Source organism: Equus caballus, chromosome 1 (assembly GCF_041296265.1).
Source record: "Equus caballus isolate H_3958 breed thoroughbred chromosome 1, TB-T2T, whole genome shotgun sequence".
NCBI lineage: Eukaryota > Metazoa > Chordata > Mammalia > Perissodactyla > Equidae > Equus > Equus caballus.
This window is the reverse complement of record NC_091684.1, coordinates 959,387-984,282: the sequence shown is the minus strand read 5'-3', so window position 1 is coordinate 984,282 and position 24,896 is coordinate 959,387. Positions and strand designations below refer to the sequence as shown.

Sequence of the window (24,896 nt, the reverse complement as noted above, 5' to 3'; positions counted from 1 at the left end):
GTTCTGCCTCCGGGCCAACCTCCAAGCTGGGAGCTGAGAAGCAGAAGCACCGGCTCCAGCCCCCCTGCAGGAAGAGGCTGGGAGGCGGGTCACGCCCTCCTCGGTCTGCAGCTGTTTTCTCTCCTGTGTGTGAGGGTGGCTGCAGCACCTGCCGGAGGCCTCCCAGCTCTGCGTCCACGAAGGGGCCAGGCTCAGAGTGTGCCTTTGGGATTCTCCATCCAGGAGGCGCTGCCCACCATGGCCCCTTCCAGGGAAGTAAGTTTCTTGTCTGCCTAACTGGGAGGAAAACGACAGCTCCCGTCACCAACTCTTGCCTCTTTCCTGGGACAGGATCTGCTAGACGCTGAGCTGACCCCTGGAGAGGGAGCAGAGGCGGCTGCCCTCAGCCAGGGTCACCTCCTTCAGAACCTGACCCCCGGGGTACTCCATGGCCCACTGGCGGTCCCGAGACCCCCAAGACTTCTGAGGTCTTCTAAGTGACGGGCCTGGGAGCTGGATCCCAGCTGATGGTTTCACTTTTATGTCACATGGCAGAGCTGATCCTGTTTAAAACCAGGTGCCCTCTGCTCCTGTGGCCTTTGAGGACCCTGAGCACTGAGCCCTGCTTGGCGCTGGGTGAGGACCCGGCAGTGCTGCCCGAGGGTGAGGCTGTGTGGAGCCCGAGGTGACTCCCAGGGCAGTTGAAGGTCCATCTGCCACCTTCCTGGGATTTGAGAAGCAGCTTCAGTTGTACAGCATTTTAAAAACTGACACTGCGTATTCATTCTTGATCATGGACCTTTTTCTCTTGTTATTGTTAGACAGATTCATTCTACAAAATTAATGTCAGAAAAAATAGCTCTTGGAACCCTTTTTATTTGCTAGGTTAGAAGTTGCTGTCATTGAGCAGATCTTATTTTTACGAGGCATGTTTTAAGTATTTTCAATGTTCACAGAAAGAAGCAAGTCAGGGGTGGGGGGATTAGGACTTTGTGGCCTGAGGCGCACGTCCCTCAATTCTGCAGCTCAGAGCAGGTCCAGCCGGGTGGGCAGTCGCGTGGAGGCATGGGGCTGCGCACAGCTCTGACGCTCACTGTCCTCTCCAGGACCCCAGCGGACAGCTTGGGCAGCTGCCAGGAAAGCCCCGGGCAGCACAGCCCGCCTCCGAGGCAGGTGATGCTCACCCTTGTCGCCTTTTCGGGCCCTAAGGAAGTGACACGGAACAGAGACTGGCTCTGAGAAGGTTCCCCATTCCCTCTGGACGGTGCACTTTCTCTGAGGTCTTGGGATGTGGTCACTGGATAGGACCTGCCACCACACCTGTGGTGACCTGATGCTCCATGTGCCCACTGGCCTTAAATTCTCCCATTTCTGCTTGGCTGGGCCCATGCACCTGGGCTGTGATGCAGGCTGTGTGAGGGCCCGTCCTGGATGTTAGAGGAGAGTCATCTTCAGGGTGTTGAATTCTGATTTCTGCTCTGTGAGGGCAGACGCGGGTCTGACAAACTGCCATTTCGTCAAGTTTTTAAACCAACCACTGACCACAGCGTGTCCATTCTGGGCTCAGCCCCGGCCCCTTGGCAGGGAGGGGAGCGGAGTGGGAGCTTTCTGTGTCTTTGCAGGGTGTAGGGTCTTCCCCAGGATGAACGCATTCCCCGCTGCTCTCCTCTGAAGCCCAGGAGTTGACCTCGCTGCCCCTGCCTGGCCCTGCGTGCTCACAGCACTGCCCGGGAGAGGAGAGTATAGTGGAAATAACCCACTCTTCTCAGTGTTCTCGTTCCTGAAATGGGAAGAGGCAGAGGGGGCCTCCATTCAGGTCTAATTCCCTGAATGGTGCATGTACTAACACTCTCAAAAACGCCCCTATTGATACCATGTCATTGCCCAGAGGAAGTCACTTACCAGAGACTGTTTCAGAAGGTGAGCGGCTGCCCTGCGCTTGCTGGCATCTTCCCGACGTGCAGATCTCCTGAGTTGTAAATGAAGATGCTGAGGGCCCGTCTGCACCTGATATTTTAGGCAGAACTATTTTTCTTCAGATTGAGTTTCCCCTGTGGGCTTGGGGACGGCTCGTACCTTTGCTGTGAGACTACAGAGTCAGAATTAAAACAATGACAACACAACTTACACTCACCGTGGCAGGAAGTCCTTAAACAGCGCTTGACTTACAGCTGATGCGACAGTCGTCACAGGCCCAGGGGCCTGTGGCTCGCAGTGGACTTCCCTTCAGGCTGATCTGGGCTTGGGATGGAAGAAACGGACTCTTCCACTCGATAGGAAACAATACTGTGGGCTGTTCTGCAACAATTATGTTGCTTTCTTGGAAATAATTTGCTGGCTGTCTGAAAAGGGCCACTGTGTCTGAGGACGTCTGGAATACGCCTGTGGTGGGCACAGTCCTGACGCCGGCTGCAGAGAAGACTGTGCAACTCTCTCTGAAACCCCAGTGCCGTGCGGCCTTCTCAGCGAGCCTGAGGCTTGTGCACTTGTCCTCTGCAGGCTCGTTCTTGACATGCTTTTAGGTGTCTATGTTCACATACAGCAAACGTGATTAAGAAATTTGAAATACATCTGCAGTTGTGTTAATTTCTGAAGTGCCAGCACAGAGTTGGCTGTGCTGAGGTCATGGGGAGGGTCCCCTCTACACAGTCGGCTGACAGTCTTCACCAGGCTCCTTGATTCCCGTCCATCCTTGGTCTGGAGACATCATTTCCTGGACCGGGCATCCAGTGGGGCAGAAACAGCAACATCGTGCTCTGGGAAACCCCTTTGCTCTGCTTTCTCCCTGGCTGCCCTCGACCCTCAACCTGAGAGCTCCTCCCTGCTTCCAGGATGCCTGAATCACCTCTGGCCCTTTTCTGTGAGTTGTCACACCTTCCTACTCTGGGCCTGACTGTACCCCTAGGTTGTCCTGATGTCTGTCCCTCTCGGTGACTTAGCTGTCCCTCCTAACTTCAGGCTCATCTGCCCTGCACTCTGGCCTCTCACCCTCCAGTTCTGTGGGGGGAATTATTAGTGTGCGTGTGTGTGTGTGTGTGTGTCTATGCATCTGTGTGTGTGTCTGTCTGTGTGTGCATCTGTGCACCTGTGTCTATGTGTGTCTATGTGTGCATGTGTGTCTGTATGTGTGCTCATGTCACTCTCTGTGTGTGCATCTGCGTATCTGTGTATGTCTGTGTGCATGTGCATCTGTGTGTGCATGTGTGTGCATCTGTGTCTGTGCATTAGTGTGTGCGTGCACGTGTATAGTATACTTGGGCTCATTTAGAGTTCAGTAAACTCTCTTTAAATTCACACTCCAGGGCCAGCCCCGGTGGCCTGGTGGTTAAGTTTGGCACACTCTGCTTCAGTGGCCCAGGCTTGGTTCCTGGGCATGGACCTACACCACTCGTCTGTCAGTGGCCATGCCGCGGTGGCGGCTCACATGCAAAAAGAGGAAGATCAGCAGCTGGTGTTAGTTCAGGGCGGATCTTCCTCAGCAAAAGAAAAAATTCACATTCCATCGTGTGGGTCATCTTCACATCAACATTTTGTGGACATATGGTGTTCCAAATTAAAGAGCCTTTCAGATACTGTTGATGTAGTTAACTTTAAGTTATCTGGAACAAGGAAACCCATCTTGACAGTGTGTTCTAGACTCTGGAGCAGCCCAGGATAGCCATACCCCTCAAGAAATGGGGCGCAAAGAAAGCTTATTCCTTGAGAATGTTCTGGGGTTTTCGTGGGCTGGCCTGGGGAAAGACTTGAAAAACTGGAGTTCTAAGTCACTCGTCACAAGGACGAGAAGGAGGGAAGGACCATGAGATGAGAGGCAGAGAAGATAATTCGCTCAGAGACGAGCAGGGGATGTGAGCTGTGAGTGATGTGGGAGGTGTTGGATTCAGAGAGGAGCGCAGCACAGCCCCACCAGCCTCTCCTGTAGCAAGGTGTGTGTGAGATTGTGTAAGTACATGTGCGAATGTGCAACTGTGTGAGGTGTGAGCATGTGTGGGTGTGTAAACGTGTGTGCTGTGTAAGAGTCTATGTGTGGGTTTCGTCATGTGTGAGTGTGTGAAACTGGGGAAGTTCAAGCAAATTCTGTGACTTAGTTAAACAATGTGGCACCAAGGCGCATATCCTAATGTTGGTAATTTGTTAGATGGTTGTGTAAGATCTTAGCCAAAAGGGGAACTAGCTGAAGGGTATGGAAACTCAACGATTTTTTTCAACTTTTCTGTAAGTCTACAAAAATCTCAAAACTAAAAGAAATCCTTTCTGACACCAGTGCAATTTTCACCTTTATTTTATTTCCACTCCCAACAGTTCGGTGTTGCTAAAAGCGTTCGCATAACCTGAAATTACTGTCGTGGGGAACAAATTGTGAGACCAGAAGTTGGCAGATCCGTTAAGTCCACTCAAGAAAACACGACTCACCAATTTCCTGGGAGCTCTGCTTTGGCCTCAGGAAAAGTGGCCCAGACTAATGATCGGGACCCAGGGCTTCTGAAGGAGGTCCCGGCAGAACACAAACCACCTATGTTGGGCTCCCCCTTCTGGCCTGGCTCTCCTGTCGGGAGGGTCCCGGGGGCCTGAGCTCTCTGCACCTCCCTCAGTCACAACGCCTGAACTAGCTGGCTCCTCCTTTCGCACCCGCCCTGGGGGAGCCTGCCTGCATCCGCTCTGGGAACGGCTTTCTGTAGAAACACCAGCATGGTGGACGTTTGGTGGCATTCTCCCTGGTAACTGGTCACAGCCAGGTGTTGACACTGTTTCAGCGAGGGGGCCTGGAGCCGGACTCCCAAGGTGGTTGTGCCTTTCTTCCGCACATCTCACAGTTCAGGCTGTCCCTGTTTAAACCTGGGTCGCCTGAGGCCAGCAGCCACCCTGTACCCTGAGCAGCAGGACCGTGGCCACGCCGGAGCCCGCATGGAGTGTAGAGGACCCAGGGAGGCCTCTGCCCTGTGCTGAAGCTGGACGCTCATCCACTGCTGGGGCCAACCGCCTCCCGGGTGCGTGTGATCCCCCAGCCTGTTTAGGAACTTCTCTGGGATGTCTCACCAGTTTAATAAAAGCTGTGCTGTCAGTTGCTCTAAAACCGTGCCGCACCCTTGCTTCCACCTTCAATGGTTGAAGCAGAGATTCACCTCCCCAAGTCTGTGGAAGCCACAGGACCCTGGGACCTGCTCCTGTCAGGACACATCGAGTTTCTGTGAACACTTCTGATGCTTAGTGAGGGGCTTAATTGGCTCTAATATTACAGGGAGAACATGCATGAGACAGGAGAGGAGCAGGACTTGGTGGTCCTGCTATGCAGCAGGATCTGCAGCCCAGGGCCGGGGAGTTGGGGGGGCCCGGTCACAGGGCTCCATCCCTCTGCCTCAGGTTCCTCTCCAGGATCCCTGCAGGGAGCCCGACCCCAAATGCAGAGGGCAGCACAGGGAGGCGATTCATGTTTGTGTGATTTTTTCTGAGATGTTTTGCTTTCAATAAGAGTTAATGCAGAGTCTCACGATTGCACAGAAACACCAGTGACAGATTTCGGGAGTAATCCAGGATCCCAGCCCTGCATTCCAGGGCAGAAGGAGGGAGGGCTCATCTTCCACTGCTCCTCTGGGGCTGACCTCCACCCCAGGCCTGGGGTCTGACGCGTCTCTCCATCCCCTTCTTCCTGAGCACCTGTATCTGCCTCTGCCTCTCACTGCTTGACAGACGTGGAGGCTGTGAGGGTGGACCCTGCGCATCCCTGGTGAATCCGAGGAGGGCAGCTTCATGCTGCTCACACCTGCTGCCCAGTTAGACCCCGAGGCTGCGGTGGGCGGAGGACGCCAGGCGCCCGGAACAGACGGTACAGGTGCAGGTGGTCGGGTTCCTCTGGGCAGGTGCCTACAGGTGAGGCACTGGTGTGAGGCTGGGCTTCTGGCCGGGTCTGGTCTGAAGTCCACCTGGTCTGGTGGGTTTCTGCCTCTAACGTTGAGCCAGGCGCTTCTCCGGATGCTTCTGGCCCTGAAGGCATCAGAGATGGGGCGTTTGGGTCCTTTCTGAGGGAGACCAGAAAAACACAGGGCACCCAGTTAAATTTGAATTTCAGATCAATGAAAAATAATGTACAGTACAAGAATTTCCATTCCAGTATTTGGGACAGAGTTAACTCATTGTCTGCTTGAAATGCACATTTAGCTGGGTGCTCTGTATTTTTGCCTGCTAAGTGGCAGCCCTGGTCTGGACACACATTGGGTTCAGAGGCTCCAGATAAATGACTCAGTCGCTGACCAGTGACCTAGTCGAGCCCTGTGGTGAGACAAATTGGTTGTTTGTCAAGTGCAGTCTGCACGGCCTCTGCGGGAGCAGGAGGAGACCGGCCTGAGGCCCCTGCGTCTTGGAAGCTGGAGAATAACCGAGAAAAGAGACCATTCCTGGAAGAGGTGCCCACTGTATGCCAGGATTTGATTTTCTTTCATCACTCTTTGCTCCATGTTTTGAAATGAGAGAAGAGCGCTACAGAATGATAAGCTGCATGAAAGCTGCACAGACAGCAGCAGCTCCCGCAGAGAGGGAGCAGTCGGGAAGTCGAAACGGCCTCTGGAGTCAATTTATCTTCCAGGGGCATGTCTCGTTCCACACCCCTCCCCCAAGCATGTCCCCAGTTTGACGGGGTGAATCTGGGGAAGGCTATTGCAAGTTCATGAATATGTACCAAACGCCCCCAAATCGCCAGGACAAGGACAACGTTCTGGTCTATAGCATGCATCTCCCAGGGAACTATCAAAGAATGCTTCCCTCATGAGCGTGGAAATCGTCATTTTCACTCTAGTCGTGAAGATTGAAATCACAGTAGCCAGCTCCTGCTGTGCATCTCCCACGACAACTGAGGACCCAGGTGCTCCCACACTGAAGGTGGGTGCCATCCCACAAGGCCCCTGTTACCAAGTTAATGAACCTCACGTGCGTTCTTAGAAACACCTATGTTACAGGTGTTCTAAAATGCTTCTGTACGTGCTTTGCAGGGTGGGTATAACTTCCGCTCACTGAGGCTTCTGCACCACAAGAGAAACCATCAAGAGTGAACAGGCAACCTGCGGGATGGAAGAAAGTATTTGTAATCCACACATCTGATAAGCAGTTGATGTCCAAAATATATAATGAACTCGTACAACTCAATAGCAAAAAAACAAATAATCCAATTGAAAAATGACTGAAGGAGCTGAATAGACATTTCTCAAGAGAAGACATTCAAATGTCCAACAGGAAAATGAAAAGGTGTCAACATCACTAATCATCTGGGAAATGCAGATCAAAACCACAAGGAGTTATCACCTCACACCTGTCAGGAGGGCTGTCCTCAAAAGGACTAGAGATAACAAGGGTTGGAGAGGATGTGGAGAGAGGGGACCCTCGTGCACTGTTGGTGGGGTTGTAAACTGACGCAGCTGCTGTGCAGAACTGTGTGGAGGTCGCTTTTCCTTTGATTAATGAGCCAAGAATGTTTTAACTGTAAATGGAAACTGTAAGGTCGTTGTTTTCTTTCCAGAAGGGTTTACTCGTTAAACGTAATTGATTATTTTTCTCAGTTAAAAATAAAACCTACCCCTTCCTGACAAGAAAGCAGCGTAAGCTGCAGGGCCCTCAGCTGCCCATGGCCTTGGGGACCTTGCAGCCCTGACTCTCTTCCTCCTGCAGAGTTTCTCTGAGGACCCCCGGCTCCAGGCCGCCCTCTTCTGCCTCTTCTTCTCCCTGTTCCTGGTGGCCTTGGCCAGCAAATGGGCTGATCATTGCCGCCATCAGCCACAGCCCTAGCCTCAACCCCCGATGTACTTCCTCCTGGTCACCATGGCCGTACTGGACACGCTCTGCACCACGTCCATCCTGCTCAAGGTCCTGCAGAACCTGGTCGCTGACAGCACCATCTCCTCCAGGGGCTGCCTCAGCCTGATGTTGCTCTTCATGCCTTGGCCTATGACCACTGCCTGGCCATCTGCCACCTGCTGCACTGCGGCACCTGGATGAGTGGGAGCATCTGCTTCACCCTGGTGGCCTTCATGTGGCCCACGGGGACACTCAACGCCTCCGTGCTCACCAGCCTGGTCCTGCGGCAGTCCTTCTGTGGCCCCAAGCTCATCGCACACTTCTGCGAGATCCCACCAGTGCTGCTGCTGTCCTGCAGCCCAACCTTCATCAACGACGTGATGCCCATCACCATGGACATGTTCCTGTCGGGGATGAGCTTCCTGCTCACCCTGGCGTCCTACGGCTGCGTCGTCGCCAGCATCCTGTGCATCTGCTCGGCTGCAGGCCGGGGGCGGGCCTTCTCCACCTGCTCCTCGCACCTCCTGGTGGTCACCTTGTGCTACTCCACCGTCGTCTACACGTACATCCAGCTGAGCCTGGGGTCCACTGGACAAGGCTGTCACCATTCTGTACACCACTGTGACTCCCACTCTCAAGCCCCTTGCTGACACCCTGAGGAACAGGGAATTCAAAGCATCCCTTAGAATACTCTCGCTGTCTTTCACTAAATGACTCTGTGAAGAGGAGAAAACAGGTCTGATTCTCAGAGCACTGGGAGAGCCCCCGGTGAGGGAACTTTCGGGCCTCGCTGGACACACCTCCTGAGAAATCCCCCTGAGCCTTGTCCAAAGGGCTCTATAGGCAGAGGACGGTCACTGGCCTCTTTCTGGGGCCACTTGTTCCCAAGGCACTCAATGAGACACACTTTGAGGCCCCAGTGCCTTGCCCTGGCATGATGTGTGTTGTGCCCTGTGGCCACCCCCTGTAGAGCGTCGATATGTAATGCTACACGTCACGTGTGATGCTAACGTGACTTCTGCCATGTCCCGCTGCTGCCAGAAGGGGCTGGATGTGTTGGGTCATTGCAAACATACTCAGGCCTGGTCAGGGGCCACTTTAACTTACAGGATTTCTCTTCTTTTAGTACATTTGGCTACAGGAAACCTTTCAGCAATGTTTTGTAGGTTCTAGCGTTTTTCACCTCTTTTGTCAGAAATATCCCTATTTCATATTTTTGATGCTATTGTGTCCTGTAGCTTTGCTAAACTCAATTATTCCTTCTAGTAGTTTTTAGTTGTTGCTGATTCCATAGAAGGTTCTCTGAATGATCACATCATCTGCAAATAAAGACGGGTGTACTCCCTCCTTCGTGTCTTCTTCTCGCCTGGTTTACTGCCTAGAGGCCCAGTTTAATGTTGAACAGAAGTGGAGAGAGTGGGCGTGCGGCCTTTTCTTGATCGTAGGGAAACACATTCAGTTTTCCACCACCAGGCGGGATGCCCCGTCAGGTCTCACAGAGGCCCTCCACGTGCTCGAGAAGCTTCCCGCATGTGCCTGGTCTGCTGAGTCTGTGTCGGCCGTGGATACTGAATTCTATCAAACCCTGTCCTGTGTTTCTTTAGATGATCCTATTTTTCCTTCATTAGTTTTTAAAGTACTTTTAGTATTTTTGGTATTTTTAGAACTATCTTTCTTCTGTTTGCTTTGCCTTTTTTCCACCAGTTTCTTTGGGCAGAAGCTGGGGTCCTCCACTTGAGATCTTTGTATTTCCTAATGTCCTCCTTTAGTGCCATAACTTTTCTCATAAACTCTCTTTTATCAGCATTCTGCAAGTTTTGATGTGTTGTGTTTTCGTTCTCCTCCAGTTCAAGATGCCGACATCCCTTCTCGCTACGTTTCAGCTGGAACGCCCCGCCCTGGAGCTGGAGCAGCTGTGTGCTCCTCTCTTACTCCCCGGCTCTCGGGTTTCACTGTCCTTCAGTGACTCACATCCAGAGTCTTGAAAACCTTTTTTCATGCATATTGTCTGGTTTTGTTGTTTGAGCTCTGAGGCAAATCTGTTTCCCAGTACTCCATCCTAACTGGAAGCCAACATGGCTTGTTTTTTTAATACAGAAAAAGAGAAAATAGAATGTCAACTCCAGCATTATGAGACGTTTTATACTTTAGCATATTTTCTTCTTGGTTCTGTTTTTTCTTACATGTTTGAGGATGTATTATATACACCGTATTTTGCTCTGCGTTCTTTGCTTTCTATAGAGTCATCATATCCCGCTAACTGCAAATGCCGCTCTGTAGGAATCCAGTGACTGCACAGTGTGATTCCGTTAGGCAGATGTGGAATTTAAATTCTAACGCACAGACACACCCAGACCTGATAGTTCAGGTCTTAAATCTAATGTTACCTTAGTCCAATTAACAAATAATAATTATTTCCTTACTTAAAGGGTGAGGTGGGAGAAAGCAGAATGAGTCTTTTTTCTTGTCTTCCATAAGTTACACGTCTACACACAGCGTTTTCCCTCCATTTCTGACAAATGCTGTCCTTAGCCCTATTTTACTCATGAGAAGGAAACAGAGATTCAAGAAATTCATACGTAGCCTGAGGTCACAGAGCTCAGCAGAGCTGGCATTTGAATTTTGGCTGCTGCAAAGTCCAGGCTCTTTTCAAAATCCTAATTATTGTAACATTTGTTATCCTGGTTGATATTGTAAAACTGATTATCCTGGTTGATATCACCCAAATGAAGAACTGTGAACCAAACCACACAACCAAGGAAATGTGGGGGTGGGACGTTCCCTGTATGGTCCAAATTTATAAAAATAAATGCACAAATATATAAATAAATACCAGTGACGTGGAATTGGCTAATTTGTATCAATTTATCCTGTTAACAACTTTGCAAAGATTCTCTTTGTGCAAAGAAATACCACGTTACAGACTGTTACATAAAGTCAAGTCTGCAGAAGGTGTAGCTATTTGAAGGCTCTTGACAAGTTGCCCACCTTCCTTCTGGAAAGGAGGTGCTGATTTTCATTTCCACAGCTGTGCCAGCCTGACCCCAGTTCAGAGTCCCCACAACCGGGCCATACACACTGCACATGCCCGTGGGCATGGGAGGCTGCTGGCTGGGAGGGGTTCACGGATTCCAATTCCACAATCATCCTCTCGCCACTGCTTTCACTTATACAGTCTTCATCTGCGCGTCATACAAGGGGACAGGCAGCCGTCAGTGGAGTCAGTGAAGTGTTTGGCCACTTCAGACCTCGGCAGGTGCTCAGGGACCCCTGAGAGGGGCCCAACTCCAGGGGCCTGTTATCCCGTGGGGTCCACACATCCTCCCTCAGTCCATGTCCTCCTGCTCCGGGAGCTCCTGGCCTCAGCTTCCTTTCCTGGTCCTGCTACCCCCACCCCACCTCCTGGCCCTTGGCCTGCCATCGGGACTCTGGGTTCCCTCTTGGACCCCAGCCTTGCCTCCCAGGCCGCCTGTGACCTGCTCAGGCGCCCTACAGCCAACCCTGGGTGCTCAGAGCTTAGAGCCTTCAGATTCCCTGGGTGAACTCAAGTCAGGAAAGCCATGGTCGTTGTCCCCAGCCATCCTCTCTATTTCTTTTCCATTCTCGGGACTAAGGCCCATGCTTCCCCAGGAATTCGGGGCTTCCTGCTCCAGCCATTCGCCCCTTCTTCTGCAGTTCCATTACAATACACCTTACTCCATCACAGTGAAGTTTAAATGGCAGATTTAAAAGGGTGACAACATAGGATGGTGTTTCCAGTACAAGTTTTGAAGCCAGGAGACCAGGAACCAGCTCTCATTTCTACCACTTGCTAGCTGTGTGACTTTAGGAAAATCATTTCCCTTCTTTGAGACGTAACCTCCTTATCTTTACAGTGGAGTTTTAACGACAATGGTGCCTACCTCACAGAGCTGCTCTCAGAATTAGTTGCTGTCATACACGGAAACCATTGGCACTTGGTAAATATTCTCCGTAGGGAAAGTGAATTTTGAATGGGAACCCCAGAAAAGGTGGTGGCATCTAGTTCAAACTCCCTTTTTAGATTAAGAAATTCTCTTTTCAAAGAAGTTGATGACATCTTTACTTAAATAGTCTTCAGATAGAAAAATAAATATTTTTTCTACCCTTTGGTCAAGGAAAAATTAAAATTAGAACAGTATCTTTGTTTTGATGTGAATATGGAATTATTTTATCAAATATATGTCCTGACCTGACGGGATCTCAGGATGTTGTCGAACATCATTTATTCCACATTTCCAAAGTGTCATATTTAGTTTTATGCACAAAACCAAAAGGTGATTCACTAAAATTTTTTCCTTCTTAGTTTTCATGACAGATTTATGTTTTCATAGGTTGTTAGTCTCACTGAACTGCAGGCCATTCCTAAGAAAGAGAGAAAGTCTGAAGCGTTTCAGAGTCCTGAAATCTTTTTTTCTCAATTTTTTTTATTGAGTTCATAATAGTTTACATCAGTGTGAGATTTCAGTTGCACATTATGTCTTGACTGTCACCCCATAAGTGCTCCCCTTCACCCTCTGTGCCCACCCCCCGCCCCCTTCCTCTGGTAACCACTGAACTCTTTCTCTGTCCATGTGTTTGTTTCTATTCCGCATATGAGAGAAAGCATCTGGTGTTTGTCTTTCTCAGACTGGCTTATTTTGCTTAGCAGAATTCCCTCTAGCTCCTTCCATGTTACTGCAAATGGGATGAATTTGTCTTTTTTTTTCTGGCTGAGTAGTATTCCATTGTATATATACACCACATCTTCTTTATCCGATCATTGGTCGATGGGCACTTGGGTTGCTTCCATGTCTTGGCTATTGTCAATAGTGCTGCTATGAACACAGGGGTGCATATGCTACTTTGGATTGTTGATTTCAAGTTGTTTGGGTAGATACCCAGGAGTGGGAGAGCTGGGTCATATGGTAGTTCTATTTTTAGTTTTTTGAGGAATCTCCATACTGTTTTCCATAGTGGCTGCACCAGTTTGCATTCCCACCAGCAGTGTATGAGGGTTTCCTTCTCTCCACACCCTTTCCAACATTTGTTATTTTTAGTCTTAGTGATTATAGCCATTTTAACAGGCGTAAGGTGGTATCTTAGTGTAGTTTTGATTTGCATTTCCGTGATGATTAGCGATGTCGAACATCTTTTCATGTGTTTATTGGCCATCTGTGTATCTTCTTTGGAAAAATGTCTGTTCATCTCCTCTGCCCACTTTTTGATCCAGTTGTCTGCTTTCTTATTGTTCAGTTGTGTGAGGTCCTTATATATTATGAAGATTAACCCCTTGTCAGATAAACGATTTGCAAAATTATCTCCCAATTGGTGGGTTGTCTCTTTGTTTTGATACTAGTTTCTTTTTCTCTTTAGTCTGATGAATTCCCACTTGTTTATTTTTTCTTTTGTTTCCCTTGTCAGAGAGGACATGGCATTTGAAAAGATCCTTTTTAGTTCGATGTCAAAGAGTGTACTACCGATATTATCTTCCAGAAGTTTTATAGTTTCGGAACGCATCTTCAAGTCTTTGATCCATTTTGAGTTGATTTTTGTGTATGGTGTAAGGTAATGCTCTGCTTTCATTATTTTGCATGTGGCTGTCCAGTTTTCCCAACACCGTTTACTGAAGAAGCTCTCCTTTCTCCATTGTATGTTCTTGGCTCCTGTGTCAATAGTTAGCTGCCCATAGATGTGTGGGTTTATTTCTGGGCTCTCGATTCTGTTCCATTGATCTGTGTGTCTGTTTTTGTGCCAGTACCATGCTGTTTTGATTACTGTAGCTTTGTAGTATGTTTTGAAATCAGGGCATGTGCTACCTCCAGCTTTGTTCTTTTTCCTCAGGAATCCTGTGGCTACTCAGGGTCTTTCGTTGTTCCATATAAATTTTAGGATTCTTTGTTTTATCTCTGTAAAATATGTTGTTGAAACTTTGATGGAGATTGCTTTGAATCTGTAGATTGCTTTAGGAAGAATGCACATTTTAACCATGTTAATTCTTCCAATCCAAGAGCATGGAATATCTTTCCATTTCTTTGTGAATTATTCAACTTCTTCCAACAATGTTTTACAGTTTTTGGTGTACAGATCTTTCACCTCTTTGGTTAAGTTTATTCCTAGGTATTTTATTCTTTTTGTTGCGATTGTAAATGGAATTGTATCCTTAATTTCTCTTTCTGCTACTTCGTTGTCAGCGTATAAAAACACAAGTGATTTTTGTATGCTGATTTTGTATCCTGCAACTTGACTGTATTCATTTATTGTTTCTAAAAGTTTTTTAGTAGATTCTTTATGGTTTTCTGTATATAAAATCATGTCATCTGCAAATAGTGACAGCTTCACTTCTTCCTTTCCAATTTGGATCCTTTTGTTTCTTTTTCTTGCCTGATTGCTCAGGCTGAGACTTCCAATACTAGATTAAATAAGAGTGGTGAAAGTGGGCATCCTTGTCTGGTTCTTATTCTTAGAGGGATAGCTTTCAGTTTTTCTCCATTGAGAATGATATTAGCTGTGGGTTTGTCATATATGGCCCTAATTATGTTGAGGTACTTTCCTTCTCTACCCATTTTATTCAGAGTTTTTATCATAAATGCATGTTGTATCTTGTAAGATGCTTTCTCTGCATCTATTAAGATGATCATGTGATTTTTATTCTTCATGTTCTTAATGTGGTTATCACATTGATTGATTTGCAGATGTTGAAACATCTCTACACCCCTGGAATAAATCCCACTTGATCATGGTATATGATCTTTTTAATGTATTGTTCTATTAGATTTGCTAGTATTTTGTTGAGGATTTTTGCATTGATGTTCATCAGTGATATTGGCCTGTAATTTTCTTCTTTCTGATGTCCTTTGCTGGTTTTGGTATCAGGGTACTGTTGGCTTCATAGGATGAGTTAGGAAGCTTCCCCTCTTCTTCAATTTTTTGGAAGAATTTCAGAAGGATGTAGGTTAAGTGTTCTTTGAATTTTTGGTAGAATTCACAAGGGAAGCTGTCTGGTCCTGGACTTTTTTTGGGGGGCGAGGTTTTTTATTACTGTTTTGATCTCCTTACTGGTGATTGGTCTATTCAAATTCTCTATTTATTCTTGATTCGTTTTGGAAGGTCACATGATTCTAAGAATTTATGCATTTCTTCTGGATTGTCCAATTTGTTGGCATATAGCTTTTCATAGTATTCGCTTATAATCTTTTGTATTTTTGAGGTGTCCGTTTCAGTTTCTCCTCTTTCATTTCTGTTTATTTATTTGAGCCTTCTCTCTTTTTTCTTGATCAGTCTAGCTAAAGGTGTGTCAATTTTGTTTATCTTTTCAAAGAACCAGCTCTTTGTTTCATTGACTTTTTTCTATTTTTTTTTTCAGTCTCTATTTCACTTATTTCTGCTCTGAGTTTTATTATTTCCTTCCTTCTGCTGATTTTGGACTTTGTTTGTTCTTCTTTTTCAGTTCCTTTAGATGCACTGTTAGATTGCTTATTTGGGATTTTTCTTGTTTGCTGAGGTAGGCCTGAATTGCTATAAACTTCTCTCTTAGATCCACTTTTGCTATATCCCAAAGGTTTTGGCATGTAGTATTTTCATTTTCATTTGTCTTCAGGTATTTTTTGATTTCACCTTTGATTTCTTCATCGACCCAATCGTTGTTCAGTAGCATTTTGTTTAATCTCCACATTTTTGTGGCTTTTCTGATTTTCTTCCTGTAGTTGATTTCTAGTTTCATACCTTTGTGGTCAGAAAAGATGCTTGGTATTATTTCAATCTCCTTAAATTTATTGAGACTTGTTTTGTGGCCTAATCTGTGTTTGGTCCCAGAGAGTGTTTCATCTGTATTTGAAAAGAATGTGTATTCTGCGGTTTTTGGGTGGAATGTTCTATATGCATCTACTAAGTCCATCTGGTCCAATGTGTCATTCAAGGTCAATGTTCCTTACGGATATTCTGTTTGGATGATCTATCCATTGGTGTAAATGGAGTGTTAAAGTCCCCTACTATTATTGTGTTACTGTCCACTTCTCCTTTTATGTCTGTTAATAATTGCTTTACATATTTAGGTGCTCTTACGTTGAGTGCATATATATTTACAAACGTTATATCCTCTTGTTGGATTGTTCCCTTTATCATTGTGTAATGCTCTTCTTTGTTTCTTGTTACAGTTTTTGTTTGAAAGTCTGTTTTCTCTGATATAAATATTGCTATCCCTGCTTTCTTTTCTTTACCATTTGCATGGAGTGTCTTTTTCCATCCCTTAACTGTCGGTTTGTGAGGGTCTTTAGATCTGAAGTGTGTCTCTTGTAGGCAGCATATATATGTGTCTTGTTTTTTATCCAATTGGTCACGCTATGACTTTTGATTGGAGCATTTAGTCCATTGACATTTAAAGTAGCTATTGATAAATATGTACTTATTGCCATTTTGTTACTTTTTTCTGGGTGTTTTAGTAGTTCTCTGTCCCTTTCTTCTTCTCTTGTTCTCCTCCCTTGTGGTTTGATGGTTTTCTTTAGCATTATGTTTGGGTTCCTTCCTCTTAATTATTTGTGTATTCATTATAGGTTTCTGGTTTGTGATTACTATGAGGTTCTTATACAATAATCTACGTATATAGCAATCTATATTGAGTTGATGGTCTCTTTAATTGGACCTCTTTCAAAATGCTCTACTACTCTGCTCTCCTCTTCCCACATTTTATGTTTTTGACGTCATATCTGACTTCTTATTTTGTGTGTGTATCCATTACCCTCTTGTCATTGAAATAGGTAATTTTAGTACTTATGTCTTTTGGCCTCCATATTATCTTCATAGGTGGTTGATCTGCTACCTTTACTGTATTTTTGCCTTTCCCAGTGATTTTATGGCCTCTTTTTTTGGATAATTTTCTTATTCCTATTTGTGGTCTTCTCTTTCCAACTTCTATAAGTTCCTTTAGCATTTCTTGTAAGACTGGTTTCTTGGTGATAAATTCCTTTAATTTTTGCTTGTCTTGGAAACTCTCTCTCTCTCATTCCATTCTGAATGATAACCTTGCTAGATAGAGTATTCTTGGCTGTAGATTTTTTCCCTTTCAGCACTTCAAGTATATCACACACTCCCTTCTAGCCTGTAAAGTTTTAGCTGAGAAGTCAACTGATACCCTCATGGGGTTTCCTTTGTATTTCACTTGTTGCCTTTCTCTTGCAGCTTTTAGGAATCTCTCTTTATCTTTAATTTTGGAAAGCTTAATTAAGATGTGTCTTGATGTGAGCCCCTTTGGGTTTATTGTGTTTGGTGCTCTCTGTGCTTCCTGTACTTGGATGTCTGTTTCCTTCCTTAGGTTAGGAAAGTTTTCAGCTATTATTTCTTTAAATAGAGTCTTTGCCTCCTTGTCTTTCTCTTCTTCTAGGACACCTATAATATGAATTTTAGTACACTTGATGTTGTCCCAGAGTTCCCTTAGACTGTTCTCATTCTTTTTAATTCTTTTTTCTTCTATCTGTTCAGCTTGGGTGATTTCCTCTAGTCATTCATCCAGCTCACTGATCCGTTCTTCTGTATCATCTACTCTGCTATTGAGTCCCTCTAGTGAATTTTCAATTTCCAGTATTGTATCCTTCATTTCGGACTCAGTATTTTTTATATTTTCCACTTCTTTTTTGGCGTTCTCACTGTGCTCATCCATTCTTCTCCCAAGATCAGTGAGCATCCTTATGACTTTCTGTTTGAACTCTTTATCAGGCAGATTGCTTATTTCTTTTTCATTTAGTCCTTTTTCTGGGATTTTGTCCTGTTCCCTTGCTTGGGACATATTCCTTGCCTCCTCATTTTGCCTCTGCACTGGAGCTGGGAGTGGGGACAGTGACCCATTCTCCTGGAGTGATACCCCTTCTCTACAAGTGGGACACTGGTTGGGGATTGTAGCCCGTAGTCCCCTTGGCTTTCTCCTCTAGCACTGAGGGAACATCTGCCCTATGAGTGAACTGGTCTAGAAGCAATTGGTGACTAGTACTTCTGTCCTGCTATTTCTGGACTAGAGCTTCCAACTTTTGAATGGGGCTGGGTGTCAGAAGTGGACCCCAGTCTGTTCAGCTGTGCCTGCCTGGAATAGAGCCTCTGCGACATGGAGCTAGAGGGTGGTGAGAAATGTTAAAGGCTTTCCTTTCCACGGGTGAATCCATGGCTGTAGACTGTCATCTGGGGGTAGCAGGAGAAGGAGCCGACTTCCTTGACCACGCCCACCCAGAGTAGAGCTTCTGTCACACTGAGCTGGATGGGGAGTGGAGAGGGTTCTGGCTCCAATGCCACAGACTCTCACTGTTCTTACCAAGATTTAATAGATTTTCTTGAATAAATGTTTCTCCATTTGCCATGTACCCTTAAGACAATTAATAGAGACTTTAAATGTTTGTTTTTATAATTTTCCAATTCTAATTAAGTGCTTTGCACACTACCATTCCAGAAGTCCCACCCCCAAAGGAAATCCAATTTCTTGAATTGACCTTTTCCTTGGTTATCTCTTTGATTATTGCTTCTCTCTCTCTCTCTTTCTCTCTCTCTCTTTCTCTCTCTTTCTTCTGTTCTCCACTCCTCTCCTTTCGGGATTCGGATATGCATTAGGTATTTTCACTATGTCCTATATACTTTTTAGTCCATTTTCTACTTTTTTCTTTCCACATTTCCATGTGAGTATTTTCTATCTACTGCTCTTCTTTTTAGCTCTCTGATCTTCTGCTCTGCTGTGTCCAATCTGTAAGTGGACTCATCTATTGAGTTCTTGACCTCAGATAGTTTGTATTTTACAGCTTTAGAATTCCATTTGATTTTTTTTAAAGATTTTATTTTTCCTTTTTCTTCCCAAAGCCCCCTGGTACATAGTTGTATATTCTTAGTTGTGGGTCCTTCTAGTTGTGGCATATGGGATGCTGCCTCAGCATGGCTTGATGAGCGGTGCCAAGTCCATGCCCTGGAGCTGAACCGGCGAAACCCTGGGCCGCCACAGCAGAGCATGCGAACTTAACCATTCAGCCACGAGGCCGGCCACCACCATTTGATTTTTTTTAAGATTCTCTTCCTCTGGTGAAATTTCCCATAATTTTCATTTAATTTTCCCATAGTTTCTCTATTTTCTTTAACATACTTATTATAATTATTTTAAAGTTCTTGGCTGTTAATGTCTTCAAAGTTCTCCACTCTGGAATGTTAGCTTTTCTGGGCTTCATTGCTTCAGAGGAAATCTGATGTCTTTAAATAAATTATTTTTGTATTTTATATGAATTTTCTTAATGTTATCAGGAGAAATGTTGGTCTCCTACAAGCTAGTTCATCCTACAATAAGCAGAAGTCCTAAATTATATTTTAAAGTGCTTTTTGGTCTATTGTTTTGATATTTTTTGTTAAGCATTCCAAAGATGTGTCTATTGTCTGCTGGATATTCTGTCCCTTTCTTCCATAGTTATGACTTTCCCCTAACCATTTTTATCTCTATCTTTATTTCTATTAAATTTTTCACTTTTCTTATTGTATCTTTTATGTCTCTGGATGTGCTGTGTCTTGTGTCCTTTATCACTTGTGTTTCAGATAATTCATTTTTATTTAATTTAGCAAGTCGTTTTACTTTTTCTATTCATTTCTTTTCTTCTTTTTTTTAAAAAAAATGAGACCACAGTCAGCATGCTTTTTTTTTTTAAGATTGACACCTGAGCTAACATCTGTTGCCAATCTTCTTCTTCTTTTCTTCTTCTTCTCCTCCCTAAAGCCCCCAGTACATAGTTATATATTCTAGTTGTGAGTACCTCTGGTTGTACTGTGCGGGACGCCGCCTCAGCATCGCCAGATGAGCGATGCGATATCTGCGCCTGGGATCTGAACCGGTGAAACCCTGAGCCGCCAAAGCAGAGCACGTGAACTTAACCACTTGGCCACATGGCCAGCCCCCTATTTATTTCTAATCACTACCAATTACTTCCTCGGATTGTCTAATCATCTCTATCATGAATTCCTTTATTCTACCTTTAAGTATATCTTCAGAGTTACAAATTCCTTGTTAAATTTATTTTTTCAATTAATAGTGAAAAGTTGGGTTACAGTATCCTCTGTATTGTACTGAGCTCTTACTGATGACTTTCCTTTATTTTCAGTGAAATTTCTTTTCTCTTTCATTTAGACCTCTTCTTAGAGAATACCTTTATAGATCTTGAAGACTTCTTATTACTCACATTAGAATGATTTGGATTTTTTTGTTCCAGCTAATGGCAGATGAATATCTCCTGGAGGGGCTATTGGAGGAGTAAGAATATTTCCCCAGTTTCTAAGCTCGTACGGAGAACTTCTCTGCTATATGGCCCGGCTGTGTAGCCTGGGAGGGCTCCTACTACAGTTCATGTTCTCGTTTCTTTTGCAACTGGCTGCTGTCACCAAGAGTGATGCCCTCACGCCCTCCTCCCTACCCCACCACCCCATCCATGCGTTATTTTTCCTTCACTCTTGCTCTTGGCAGTTTCCACTCAGGACAGGGCCCTCCATTTTTGAGAATGAATTTTGTTATAGATTTCTTTTCCACCTGTGACATCATTATGGATTCCATTGCCAGTTTTGATGAGTATGTAATTTATACGTAAATTGGGGGTTAGGGATTTTCTTTGTCTTATAACTTTGCTAAAGATGTAGTTTGCTGTTTTTTTCTCTTCTTTGTTGATATATATGGTTTTCAGGAGAAGTGGAACCTTTTAAATTAAGATGCTCCATATTCCTATTGGAACTGTAACTTCCACTGTCATTTTGAAAAAGAAAAGCAATAACAAACAATAACCATAGTGGAATAAAATACAGACAAAATAGTGTCAATAACACACTAAATATTAGACTTATGGGTAAATTCACTTTTCCTCCTTTTACTCCTTTATATTTCATGTCATCTTAATTTTAGCAATAGAGGAAAAGTCAAACTTACGCAATTAAGAAAAAAAACATTATTTCAATTTAAAAAGTGAGCATAATCATTGAATGTAAATTTTCCCAGCTTTTGAATGCTTGTGTTTCTGGGACATGTGGTGACTTAAAGGTTAATGGCCCAGGCATTTGGGGAAGGACAGTGTGACACCAAGTGGACACAGTCAATGTGAACCTGGCAGCACAAGCGGGGCATGGTAACATAGGAAACTGAGCAGTGCTAATGTAATACATTCCTTGAGCCTCCTGGGGTGAATGGCTCTCCCTGGTGGCAACTCCCACTGAACTAAGAAGCTTGATAAAGGTGGCCATTCCCCATTCTACGTTCATGGATCGTTTGAAGCACCTCTTCAAAGGCCTTGTTCATATTCACAAGTCTATTGATGTCTTCAGTTTTATATTGTCACATTTAAAGTATTCTGAAAACTGTCTAGCAAGCTCCAGTTTTGTGTGTCTCTAATTTTGCAACTTCAGAAATGAAACGTATTCATTACCCCTAAGAGTAACTAACCAACCACAAAGGCAAGTATAAATGATCTACATTCTTAAATTTTTATATTTGTATCATTTTCAGTGATATAATTTGAAATTTGCAGCAATTATGTTTATGAATTCCTAAAAAAATCATATTCACTTAACCAATTATAGATGCATAGTGGTAACTCTTAACCTGGTTTTTCTTCTTTTTTTTTTTATCTTACTAGGCATTGGCATTATGAAGTTGAGTTTTATGGGCTTGGAATGGGTGCATAATTTTCCTTTTATACTCGTACATTTCATGGTACAATACTCCACAGTGCACCTCAACTTGCCACTTATAGTGTTGTTAAAACCTTTGAGATATGACAAAAATGTCCTCTTAGAAATCATAATGGAGAGCAAAAAGTTAAATTTGGAAATATCTGCCTGTGATATCAAAAAGGTAAGGTTGAACGATTCTATATTATCTCAAATTAATTACATTATAATCTTTCATTAATTGTCATAGCTAAATTGAAGATACTCAATCACTTCTTTTGTGCCTCTTATAGTTGTATCATAGTTTGTAAATTAACACATACAAGTAATTATATCTGATGAGATTACTGGTTTACACTTTCTCCTTTCTTTGTAAAATGATTCATATCTAATAATATGAAAAAACGTGTTGGAGAAAGCTGTTATTTTTTGCTATTCCTCAGGTGAAAAAGTCAATTCTTGAACTATACTGTTTGGTCACAACTGTACTTAAATTTCCTTGCCAGGAGAAACGATGTCTGCTTTTGAGTCTGAGTTTCTAGTTTTAACTGGCAGGAGACACAATCGGTTCTCCCAGAGTGGTCCAGTGCCACCCTGATCTTAGTGAGTCTGCTGTCTCCTTGTCTGCTCTTTGCAGCCACACCCCACGTTCCCTTGATTCCGTGGGGACACTGCCACAGGCCTCCCAACATCTGTCTTTCTCAGTCCAGGTAAAACTTTTGCCAACCCTCTTCTGGGCACTGAGAAAGTCATACGAAATCTTCCCACGGTCAATCAATCCCAAAATATGTACGCATAATCCAGTTCATTGCTTTTTAGATGTGCCTGCATAAGAGGGGAAATGCTCTAATTGCTACCCAGCCTGGGAGATTAACTGTTGCCTAGAGAAATTTAGCATAGGAGAAGAGGAAATGTCTAACAAAGTGAACAGAAACGCTGCCTCACGTGGAGGCTCCCAGATGCTGCAGACAGGGAGTTGATAGTGAGATCCACAGGAGAACCGCTGCTCAGTTACCAAAGCGGTCCCTTGAGAGAGTGTTGGACAATTTGGACAGATTTGAAAAAGCAGGACCAGCAAGGACGTCATAGGATGTCACAGGCATCGTTCTGTTAAGGTGGGCTGGTCAGTCAGTAAAGATTTATCCACCATCCTTGACAGAACAGTCAATGGGCGTGGTGCTGGCCGTGGTGCTGAATGCGGTGCTGAAAGTGTTGCTGGCCACGGTGCTGAAAGTAGTGCTGGTCGCGGATGCCCACGGCGCTAAACGTCCTCAGGGAACATGATGAACGTGGTCAAGCTACATAGAGTTTGCGGTGTTGCCAGTAACACCAATAACTGGAGAGATAACTACAAAAGTATAAATGGAAGGAAACGCTCCCTGTGAAGCATAGAAGAAGTATGTCAGCCGTGAACTTGGTGTTGTCCAGGGCTTCCCAGGGAAGTGAGGTTAAAGTGACAATGTTAAGGATGATATCATCATTTCACGTGGGAAGCCAGGAAAGGTGCATGATATGAGGAAAGAGGCTCATGCAATTTACAGGATTTTATCTCTAGGAATAAAAGAAAAGAGAAAGGGACAAGCGCAAAAAGACACAAGGAGTTTGCAACAGGCTAACTCCAGGCCAGGTTAGATGTTGGACTCATTGGAGGGTGGGGAGTACCTCTTTGTGAAATTCATGTAGAGTTATAATGGGCCCAGGCTAACTGATTTCATATTCTTGACTATAGTCTCTCTGGACAAAATTTAGAAAAATGTGTCAGGAAAATAAATGTAGGGTCCCAGAGAATGGTGAATGTGCTTGGCTCTTTGACCGTGACTGAACAATGCAGATTTAACAGAGCAGAGAGCCCAAGTGAAAAGATGCAGGCGATGCTGGAGCAGAGGGACTGATGAAGAGAAGACCCGCTGGGAAACAGACTCCTGAGCCCCAAAAGGAACCAGTGGCAGGACGGAGCCAGGTCACTGGTCAGAAACTGCAATACTGATGCCTTCAGAATTAAGACCTCCTGCCTATTTCTATTGAAATACTGTGCACCTGTTAAAAAGGATGACTGATTCCATCACTGACATGGAGAGATCACTGCCAAATATCATTGGGAGAAAAATAACCAGTATTCAAAGAAGCATAGACATAAATCAGAAAGTGTGTTCATGCCCTTGAAGGTTGGTGGGTATTTTACTTCCACATTACAGAATTCTATGTTGCTTACATTTTTATATAGTTATAAGAAATATGCAGAAAAGTTTTAAAGCTATTTTTATTTGGGAGGAAAATAACAAAGAATAGAGCATTAGCTAAGACAAAGTTCCAGAAATGTCTGTTGTTCCTTATGGCCCCAGGCAGAGGTGATTGGGTCTAGAGTGAGAATTATCTTAAGCAGAGAGATCATAAATACCTAGAGAAAATGGAAAATGAAATGAAGGTGATGAGATTCTTTCATTTATACTGACCAATAGTAATAAACCTTTACTTTATAGTCAAACCGTAGAGTAAGAAAGAAATTTTGACCTATGTAAATTCATTGAGAGATGACTTAAACGGCCATGAATAACCAGTCACTGGTGACAGAATTCATTCTGCGAGGCTTCTCAGAAGAGCCACAGCTCCAGAGTCTCTTCCTCATCCTCTTTCTCTGCCTCTACACTGTGGCGCTTTGTGGCAATTCCCTCATCGTCGCAGCCATTACCTTCAACTCTGGGCTCCATACCCCCATGTACTTCTTCCTGGTCAACTTGGCTGTGTTGGATGTTATCTGTGCAAGCACTGTGGTGCCCAAGCTACTCGAGATTCTGGTGGCAGAGAAGAGAAACATTTCTTATGGGGGCTGCATGGCCCAGATGTTCTTCCTGTCATGGTCAGTAGCCGCTGAGGTGCTGCTCTTCACAGCCATGGCCTATGACCGCTATGTGGCCATCTGCCAGCCATTGCACTATGGCTCCATGATGAACCCCAGGGTGTGTGCGGTGCTGGCTGGAGCTGTGTGGGGCATGAGTGTGCTCGGTGCTGGAGTCAATGCCTGCCTGATGCTACAGTTGTCCTTCTGTGGGCCCAACGTGGTTGATCACTTCTTCTGTGAGATTCCCCCTTTGCTGCTGCTCTCTTGTTCCTCCACATATGTTAATGACATCATGGCAATTGTGGCTGACATATTCTTTGCGGTGTTGAATTTCCTGCTCACCATGGTGTCCTATGGCTTCATCATCTCCACCATCCTGAAGATTCGCACGGCTGAGGGGAAACGGCGAGCCTTCTCCACCTGCTCCTCCCACCTCATTGTGGTGACCATGTACTACTCCACCATCGTCTACACCTACCTGAGCCCTGGCTCCGGCTACTCCCCGGGGATGGGCAAGGTTATGGCTGTGCTTTATGCCACTGTGAGCCCAGCTTTGAACCCTCTCATCTACACCCTGAGGAACAAGGATGTCAAAGGGGCCCTCAAGAAAGTCTTGATGCTCATAGTGGAAAAATTGTAA

General features: G+C 44.9%; 1 protein-coding gene and 1 pseudogene across 1 annotated transcript; both read left to right on the top strand.

Moving 5' to 3' along the window:
- The first annotated feature begins 5,727 nt into the window (after positions 1 to 5,727).
- LOC138919108 (olfactory receptor 13A1-like) lies at positions 5,728 to 8,475 on the top strand (annotated as a pseudogene).
- Positions 8,476 to 23,948: 15,473 nt separating this feature from the next.
- On the top strand, positions 23,949 to 24,896 carry OR13A31 (olfactory receptor family 13 subfamily A member 31). Its single transcript, XM_014732969.1, is given in 1 exon segment — positions 23,949 to 24,896. A coding segment is annotated over 1 exon segment (948 nt).